Source organism: Apis dorsata, unplaced genomic scaffold, assembly GCF_000469605.1.
Source record: "Apis dorsata unplaced genomic scaffold, Apis dorsata 1.3 scaffold_256, whole genome shotgun sequence".
NCBI classification, from domain to species: Eukaryota; Metazoa; Arthropoda; class Insecta; order Hymenoptera; family Apidae; genus Apis; species Apis dorsata.
The window spans coordinates 1933316-1944021 of NW_006263534.1; the positions used below are offsets into that span (position 1 = coordinate 1933316).

General features: G+C 35.2%; 1 protein-coding gene across 1 annotated transcript; it reads left to right on the forward strand.

The window, feature by feature from the left end:
* The first annotated feature begins 4986 nt into the window (after positions 1 to 4986).
* Positions 4987 to 8004, forward strand: LOC102681374 (somatostatin receptor type 2-like). Its single transcript, XM_006616291.2, has one exon. The coding sequence runs from the start codon at positions 5036 to 5038 to the stop codon at positions 6317 to 6319; it is 1284 nt and encodes a 427-aa protein (XP_006616354.1). The 5' UTR covers positions 4987 to 5035; the 3' UTR covers positions 6320 to 8004.
* Positions 8005 to 10706: the final 2702 nt, after the last annotated feature.

Sequence of the window (10706 nt, forward strand, 5' to 3'; positions counted from 1 at the left end):
GATAATAATAATAAGAAGAAAACGAAGATGTAAGATGTAATGAGGGATTTAGAGAAAAAAGGAGAGATAAAAGAAGTAATAAAAGACGGTTGTATCGTGAAATGTTTAAATTTAATACCGAAATTCCACGTGTTGCTATCCACGAGACTTTTGGATTTCAGCCAAATAAGTGTCGTTGATTATCTGGAACCTTACAGAGATATCTACTAATAATATCCTGTCAATTCTCGTATCCTGATCGCGATAATTCGATCGAAATTTTGTTGATGATCATTTCTGGTAAATTGTACATCGAGAAGACAATAAGAATTCGCGTTTCTAGCAATAAAATTATTCCAACACACGATGTTTTTTATTTATTTTAAATATATAATTTTTTGACGACGACGATCGAATTTAATCTTGGCAATATTGAAATATCGATAAATGAAGTTAATTGCTCTGTAAATAATTTTCAAAATATTTGATCAAAGCATTCGTTCGTTCCATATTTACTTTTACATTTAATTGTCGTTTCTCAAACAATGCGAAAATAAATTAACGAGCGTTAAAAGGAAATGGTAAAGCAAATGGTTGAAACGTTAAGACAATTGTTCCACGAGTAATTGCGAGGAAAGAAAATAATGGCGATCGATCGACCCTCGTTAATCGACATTGCGCGAATTTTTTCACAGAAATGTTTCTCATACTGTCATTTACTTCTTTCCCTCCTCGTTAAGAATTTCTAAGTGCAAGTCAAATGAATCTTCCATACAATTGTCATTTCTTTTTAATGTATGCTTAATAATAGGACAGATATCGAAATAAAATTTTTCTTCTCCGATTTTTTAATGAAGACTAAGTTAAACATTTGATATTTAGTAGCAAAATATTTATTTTCAAATTCTGTGCAATTACTGTTTCACATTTTTTATTTTAGAATTTACAATAAAAAATTACACGCGAAGGCCTCGTACATTGGATTCCATCATGACTATAATGATTAATATTTTCATATCAAATTTGTGGAGAAAATATAATAGTTCAAGAAATATGTTTCACAGTTTTGATCAGTTCTGAATATTCTGAAATAATTTATGACTTTTTACGTAACAACATCGCATTTGAAAAATTAACTTTCTCTAGCCTGTGAAATAATATCAATAAGGATGCAATTTATATCATCATTCTCGAATTATATCACCCTCTTTCTCATCTCGAAGCTTATCGAGCGATGAACAATTCGAATGTTCGAAATTTCGCATTTCCTAGCAGATTCTCGGCTATCATCTTCAGTTCAGTTTGTATATTAATATAAATTTCGATGAACTTTCCGGTGGAAAGGGCAACGAATAATATTTCAGCGCATTGATAGAACCGCGGATAACCTTTTCCATTGGATACCGATAATGATTCCCCGTTTAATGAAACTGGAGAATACACGAAGCGTGATAAACGAAAACGAGATACCAAATAAGACGAACTTTTCTGATAATGATACTTTTTCTGAATACGTGCTCGAAACGATAATGATTATTCTTTAGAACAATCATTAGGAAGTTTAAATGAAAAAATTTAAATCGAAATAAAAAGTTCGTATTGTTCGTTTCGAATTTTAATTATTATTCTATTAATTTTTATCCTATAATTATTGCATATTTTTGAAGAAAATTAATTTTCCTCGAGGCATGGATATATTTATATATATACTTGTTTATTTTCGTCGTTTTAATTTTCTGCATTTTCGTAGATTCTTATACAAAATTTATACGAATATGACTAAATTTTCTTTATTCCTTAAATATCGCTATACTTTATGTTTTTTTTATCATATATTCCGAAAGTTTTTAAAGAAAGTACAAATTTCAAATTTTGCAGTAAGTGCAAAAACGAGTTGTATCCGCAATCTAATTATAAATAAATTCCAGAACGATCAAATGAAATCAACATCAAAAATATCTCTCTTTATTTTAACAGAAACTTGTACTTTTTTAATTTAAACTTTGCTTTGGATACTATTATCTATTCGAGTAAATAAAGATTTTCTAAATAAAATCCTATTTTTTTTTTCGGAACAAATAAAGCGCTAAGTTTGCCAATTACCAATTTTCTCGGGCGATATTTATTACATATGTTTAGAAAAAAAAAAAAAGGAGATGAAATTCGAAAATGGGCCGTGAAAACGTGACGCACAAACAGCGCATCGTATTTACGAATATGAATCGAGATTCTCGTTGCATCCGTCCGCTATGGTTGTAGTTGATACGAGCTTATGCAAAGTAGCGAGCCGAGCATAGAACGTGCCGCTTTCATGGAAATCAACCTCTTCCAATGATTCGAGTCGGGGGAGAAAAGTTGCATTTTTTAATGGAACGTGCCGTAATGGGAGATCTTCCGTGCAAAATCCATAAAGCAAATTGGAAACGACATGGAAACCGGAAAATTTACAAATGATAAAAAAAAAAAAATAAAATAAAATAAAATAAAATGGAGAAACGAAGAATTTTATCTGATGGATATATATTTATACTCATTCAGTGTGATTCAGAACTCTTTTTTCAGAAATCATTCTTGATTTCTCTGATTTTTTTAAGAACAAATTCATATTTTTAAAGATCTTTTTCTCCATAACACTTTATCTCGTCGCTTACTCCGCATCGTCTCCTTTATCAAATCCTTATCATTCATAATTAAATTCTCAAAACTTAAAGTTATATAATATGCCTCCAAATTAACCATTGTTAAGCATTTGGATATTCTCATCCATTCATCACCCGCGATACCACTATCTCCCATAAATTATTCCTAAGCTGAGCAACATTAAGATCCTTAACAATAGATAACTTGTTGAACTTGTAAGCACAACTAAAACCTTAATCCTCTTACACAAAGATCCCTAAATATATATGTAATCATCGTTTAGCCTCTCTCTTATTATTTAAATTACTTCGTACATTCTTAATAAAATTTCTCTTCTCAAAGGAGTACGATTTAAAAAAAATTAACGAAACAATCATCGAACCTTAAACCTGATCTCTCACGTTCAGATTCTCCAACAAGATTCTCGTTTCTGAACTCGACTCGAATAACGGAGCGAAAAATCAAAACGAATCCGTCCAAATTTGTTACAGCAATTGAAACGTTTAACCATCCAGGACACGTTTAGCTTAGTTTCGTCCATTCGTTCCCGTAAACATTCGAGAGTTACAGGGAACACCTGACGCGATTTCGCGAAGAGATCTCGAGTTTCTGTTTGCTCAGTTTACGAACGTGGTGGTGAGCTTGCGGTTTTCCAAAACGCCAAACTCTCAAGTCGACACATAGCTTGTTCTCTTCCCTGCTCTCTCCCCCTTCTCCTCGAATCGTCAACGAGATTTATAGCTTTCTCAACCAAAATTCCTCTTCTTGTTCTCTCCGTGGATGTGTATTCCGTCAGAAGTTGCGTTGTTGTTCGAGAAGAAAATGATCTCGTGCGTCTTTTGTAGAATAAGAGGCATGTATTAATAGGGAGATAAAAGTGACAGGATAGAAAAGAATTTATATTAAAGTTTGCTTACTTGCGCAAAGGAAAAATTAATATTTTGCTTCGCTTAAGAATATTTTTCTTTTTCTCCGTGATTGTACATCATTTTCGAATTTTTTAAATATTTTATATATTTTTAATATTATAAAACATCATAAAAATATTAAGTTGATATTAAATTGTTAGGGTTCATTTGATTGAATAGGGAAAGTGTTACATAAGATTGCACGTAAATATCGCTATTAATTTACTTTCGAGATAATAAATTATTTGGAAAATTGCTGTATTATCTGTAACTTCAATTTTATGAGATTCACGTAATCGTCACTAATCACTTAGACACATTTCAAGACTTATCTTAGAAAATTGTACAATCATTCAATATTGTTATTTATTGAAGTTATTTATTGAGTGTATAGTGTATATTTCGGATGTTCCAGTGTGTTTGCGCAGGTTTAATTCAACGTTCTGCGTCAATTGTGTAATAATAAACGTGAAATTTCATCCGCGGACAGGAAAAATTGGAAATTGTTTGCAATAACAAGGTAAACAACTGTTTACTTGTTAATCTCGGTTATTTAAATGAATAGTTAATTAATCGTGTAGAACATGTAATTGTTTAATATTTGCACGTATCCAAACACGTACGACGATTCTAAAATAAAGTTTCGAAATAACGAACGAAACTTTTTGAGTCGGCAAAAACTGATTAAATTGTATTTGCAGAAAATTAATACATTTAAGAGGATATAAAAGCTACGATTGGAAAAGTAGATATAAAAGGCGATAAAGAGTTTGAAATTAAAGCGATTCAAACTTTTCAATCGCTCCCTTTCTCCTATATATATATAAATCTTATATAAAAAAAAAAAGAAAAAACTGCTACACAAATTGATTCTATTGTTGTCGATAATCGATTCGAAACCTCGGGCAATTTGATCTCAAGGTTTTTTTTTTTGTCAATATAAAGGCAAGAAATTTAATTTCTTCACGCATGGAATTCCGTAAATTCTTTCCAAGGAATTCATTTTCAAAAGAAATCGATTCCGTGGAACCTTAAATCTTAAAAATCTAAAAATCCATCTTTCCTTCTGTTCCAGATTTGTTCCGGAAAGCAGCATCAACAGTGCAAACCAGTGACTTTCGAGTTATCGCCGGAAGTGCGATCGTTTCACGGCTGACGGAATGACGTCGGCCCCGTCCTCCGCATCGTCGTCGTCGACGCAGCCATCCCTCGTCTGTCCCTCGATTCCCGATAGAATACGCGCGCTTAACCAGTGAAAACCGATCCAACCCTTCAACACACGAACACACGAACACACAAGAAATCTTGGAGGATTCTTTCGTTCCCTCGTGGCGATGATCCATCTTCCCTGAGTGATCGATCACAGACAGATTTCTGATCAGATCCGCGACATAAAGCGAGCGAAAAATCTCCACGACGCGGAGAGAAAGAAGAAGAAATATAAGCGGTTTTAAGAAATTTTTTTTTTTCGAGGAAAACAATTTAATAAACAAGTATTCGAAATCAAGATGAACGCCACGATGACAAGCACGATAACAACCATGATAAGCGGCACGAGTATCGATTACTCTCAGATAACGAGTCAAGAGGACTCGACTATCCAGAACTGCGAGGCCGATCTGCCGATCATTTCGTTGGTCAACCAGATTCTTTACTCCATCGTCTGCATCGTCGGCCTCCTGGGCAACACACTCGTCATCTACGTGGTGTTGCGATTCTCGAAAATGCAAACCGTAACGAACATGTACATCGTGAACCTGGCGATAGCGGACGAGTGTTTCCTGATAGGTATACCGTTCCTCGTCACGACGATGAGTCTGCGCAGTTGGATATTCGGGAAGATAATGTGCAAGGCGTACATGACCACAACAAGTATCAACCAGTTCACCAGCAGCATATTCCTCTTCATCATGAGCGCGGATCGTTACATCGCCGTTTGCCATCCGATCTCCTCGCCTAAAATTCGGACGCCGTTCATCTCGAAGGTGGTCTCGTTGACGGCCTGGGCAACTAGCGCGCTCTTCATGATACCTATATTCCTGTACGCGAACGCCATGGAATCCGAGAAAGGGATCAACTGCAACATCTACTGGCCCAACGATCGAGGAGGCCACACCACCTTCACCTTGTACACGTTCATCTTAGGCTTCGCCATCCCATTGATGCTCATACTGATCTTCTACTTCCTCGTGATCAGGAAATTGCAAACGGTGGGGCCGAAGAACAAGTCGAAGGAGAAGAAACGATCTCATCGCAAAGTGACGAAACTCGTGCTCACCGTGATCACGGTTTACGTTCTGTGCTGGCTGCCCTACTGGCTGATGCAGGTGGCGCTCATTTACACCCCGCCCAAACAGTGTCAGAGCAAGATCACGATCACCAGCTTCCTGCTCGCCGGTTTCCTCAGTTACAGCAACAGCGCGATGAACCCGATCCTGTACGCGTTTCTAAGCGATAATTTTAAAAAGAGTTTCTTGAAAGCGTGTACCTGCGCCGCTGGCAAGGACGTGAACGCCACGTTGCACATCGAAAACAGCGTGTTTCCCCGCAGGAACAAGGCGAACGCGGACAAGCTTCAATCGAATCGGTTGGTCGTATCCGGCCAATCGAGGCTGGAGTTGGAGGACGAGGACGCGGAGAGGGGGCTGTTGATCAGCAAAACTTCCACGACCACGGTGACCATGACGTCACGATCGAACATCACCATAGGCAATGAGCCGAAGGAGCAGGGCCAGAGGGAGAAAGACGCGTTGAAGAACGGGGTGCAGCTGACGTTGTTGACTCAAGTGTAGATGAAGGGTGGGTGAGGGGGAATTCAACGAAGTAGTATGGAAACAACGGTCTATAATTCTTCTCCTCGTCGCGGTGGACCAATGAGCCTAGGATTCGTCGCGCGTGGAGAAAGAAAAAAGGGAGAAAGGATTTGTTTCTTTAAGAGGAGTTTTAATATCGTACGATATTAGAAAGGATTTTTATTATGATATCATCGAATTTTTATTCACATTTGTCCTCGTGATCGTGGTACCAAAAAAGTTTCTCGAGCGTTAACCGACTGTAAATGTCCGTTTCCCGTATTTATTTTCGAGGGGTTAAAAGGAGAAAGGACGCAAGGAATGGGAGGAAATCGGTTGAGAAATGAAATGAAGCGTTTCTTGACCCGAGCCGTTACTCTTCGATAGAAATATAGGTCAAGAGCAACATGGGTGTTTCGCGTAACTTTGCCAAGAACGTCAAACTTCTCGATATCCATAAATGCAGAGATATTGGGCGAACTAACCTCTTTTGGAAGAAGCTGAAGAGGCGAGACTAATCTCCTTACAGGAAACCGTCGTTCGTGGATCGAGCATGAACGTTAATTGGAAAGTACAATCATCCCCCAATTTACATTGTTTCGAATTTAATTGTATCTTCACATTCGTGTATTCCTGTTAATAACATGAACGTTATTTCAGAAAATATTAATATATATATCGTCACAATATCCGTGAAGAACGTGAAAAGACAAGTCGAAATTCTTCTCTATTTTCTTTTCTTTCCGTAAGTGGAATCAATTATATTAAATACGTGAGTTCGGGGGATGATTTGTACCAATATGCATCGATGTATATTCGTGAAACAGTTTTGAAGAATCGATTCTAGAAGCAAAAAAGAAAAAAAGAAAGATTGGAATACAAAAATTTCCATCCGATCAATGAAATGTTAAACTTGACATTTTTGTGTAACAATTTCCATTCGTTCCTCCAAGATCGATCTTCCATGTCTTTCACGAATGCATTTCGCACACCTCGTATAAATTAACCAAGAAAAAAAAAATATATCTTGTATATACCATACAATTAACATAATCATCGATCGATATCGATCGTTTCAGCGAAGAGGAAACGAACGATTCCCGGTGCCAAACAAAAAACGAAGCCACGTTTCGAAAGAGGAGGCGTCTTATCAGCGACGCACCTTTTCACGAAGAATTCTATTCGATCCACGGGTCAAAAGAAGATCAACACGCCACATCCACGAGGGGAGGAACGAATTCTCTCCGGGGACAAAACGCGGCTCGCATAACCTTCTTCTTTTTATTTTCCTTGTCCATTATTTCCACTCGTTCGACCCTCCTCCTCCATCCTCCACCCTCCACCCTCGTGACAACACGTGCGTTGCGCAGGAGAGGGGGGAAATCGTGGCGGATCGAGATCAAATTATTTCCGAGACTCTCGAGATGAATATCTCGCGAGCGATCTCGAGAGATTTGCGGCCGCGTTTCGGGTATTTTATCGGCGTGTTTCGGATCGATTTAGTTGGTGGAAGATTTGGAACGATGAAATTTGTATGTAAATCATGGGACGGAGGCGAATATTCAACGACGCGTTACGAAGAATTTATCGGTACTAAGTTAGGAATTATTAAATCACGAATCGAATTCCTGAAACAGAGGATCAATGTATTATTGCATCGAAGTGAACACCAAAAGAAAAAAAAAGAGAAAAAAAAGAAAAAAAATGAAGTTTATTTACTTGATTTGTTGGTGTTGTGTCGTTTAGATTAGATAGAGAATTGTGATTCTTATTTGACTCGATGGAAGTTTAAAAGACGAAAATTCGTGTGCATTACACCAATAGTATTGTTAGGTTGTCCTAAATGAAAATGAAAGTAAAAATTTTGGGAACGTAAAAAGTTTTTTAATTAACTCGTTACAAAAAAATTTTTTTGCAAGGAAGATAGTATAAACACTTTTAAAAATTTTGTACAAGTCTGAGCGACACAGCTTGAGATTAAGAAATATAAATTTTGAAAATCTTTATTTCAAGTATTAAACTATTACGTAATTACTTTCTGGACAACCTAATAAATCATTTCACGAGAATTGAGTGAATTCGATCAACTTTATGACTATCAATTGTCTTATGAAAGAACAAGAAAAAAAAAGAGAATCGTATCAATTTTCTGTACTTACATAAGTCGTGTAATGTAAAATAAATTAATTAGCGCATAAATGTATAAAATCTCGAGAAGGAACGAGTTTGTATTCGCAAGTGACACGTTGAAAAATTGAAAGAAAAGAATCCATCGTGTTTTGAAGAACAAGAATCATTGGCTTTAATAAAGAAAGATCAGTAAGAAATAAGTAAACTGCAATGGTAACATGATGTTACCGATTCAACGCAGTTTTTTCCGTTAATTTCGATATTATATACAATTGAATACAGAGAAAAATATACTCGTGAAAAAATAGAATTAAAAAGGAAATTTTTATATTCATCATCATTGACGTTAGAGATTTCCTCTGAAAATTAATTTCAAAAAATGATATTACAAGAATTGATATTTCTCAACAAATTAATATAATATCGAATAGTACCAATATTGGTATCATTAATTTCCATATTTCCAATTTACTATTATCAAATTTTCGAAATAAATTCACAAACGTCACCGTTTCAAATTTTCAAATTCCGATTCGTTCCAATTTTCAACGCGCAGCAATAAATTATCGAACGATGTAAATATTAATATATCTCAAATTTTCCAAATTCCGTTTTATTCCAACCATACAATAATTGATAACAAATTGTCAAAAGTACATTGTTGCAACTTCGAAACATCGAAACGGAACAATTCCTATTGGAACGAAGAATCCAATACGTCGAGAACAACGATCGAGCCAACTTAAACAATTGAGCCTAAGCTTCCATTCTGGAAACTCTGACTATTATACAAACGCGGCGTCAAAGAAGAAGACTTAAGGCTGTTTACACAATCGGATCAGTCGTAAAACAGGCTTTCAACGTATCACGTGCGAGCACAATTTGTTTCGGCTCGCTAATTTCGACACACTGCAAGAAATACTGTAAAGAACGAAGCATTACGTGGCGTGTTTCTTCGCGATATCCATGGGGACGAGGATTTCAAAGAAAAAAAAAGGGCGTAAAAAGCTGTAAAAATGTTGCTGTAAAAATAATTATTTCGAACTGTCAGAACGAATGAAGGAATGAATCTAGAGATTTGTTCTTGTAACTGTGTGGTGAGAATGAGAATGAGAGAACGAGAAAATGTTCCTTGTTTTTTTTTTTTAATTATCTATTGATTATTGGATCGTCGATACGAAAGGGTTGAACAATACAAGAAGTGAACAATGATAATGGTTGTCGATATTTAATTGTATCGAGCGAAAAGATATTTTTGAAAAATTTGAAATTGAAGTGAGAATAATTTCTCTCGATCATGATTGGCAACGTTATCTCAATCGATCTTTATTTAATAATTTGAGCAGATTTAACACGGTATTACCAGCATCGATAACCATCTGTAACACTCCATTTGTGTTGGAGAAAAATTATAGATAACGTGGATAAAGGATATAAGTTAAATATAAAAAGCACTCGAAGGGAAAAAATTTTTGAAAAATTGTTCGAAAAATCTATCATCGCGTTCTCGTGATTCCACAAGTGATTCCATAAGTGAGAAACGCCGTATGAATTTTTATTGAAACATTAAATTCGAAGATCTATCGAAGCACATATATTAAAATAAAGTATAAATATTTTGCTTGATGCATAAGTTTCAAAAAAAGAAATAAAAATTCGTGGAATTCGTGGAAATATTTTTCCTGTATATTTTGGGAATATTCTTAAAATTAAAAACAAATTATGATACAGAATTCAATTAAATCGAGATTATACATTATTTTATGTATACAATTTTACATATAATTTGAATATGTAATAAGATTCCCGGAGATGGATTTATTTAATTAAACATATTACTGATAAATTAACGTTACACGATTACACAATCGAACGAACGAAAAAGTTGTTGTCATCACATCAAGACTTTATTCTCATCGTATCTATATCTTCATATTCTTTTTTCTCAACTTTTGTCGCTTTATTTTACAATTTTTTACTTTTACCGCGCTAAAATATCCTCAACATTTCTTTGTTTCTTTAAAAATACCCCATAAATCACACCATTTTCCAATAACAAGTAAACCACAATGAAATTACCTCAGTTTTTTCCAATTTCAACGTCGCCGCTTCAATTTATCACACTTGTAAAACGGAAAAATATCGCGTGATATTTTCACGATTCAACAATTTTCGAATAACCACCGAGGCGATTGTTTGGAAAATAACGTCAGAGTTGTAAAATGAAAAAAAAAAAAAAAAAAAAAAAAAAAAAAAA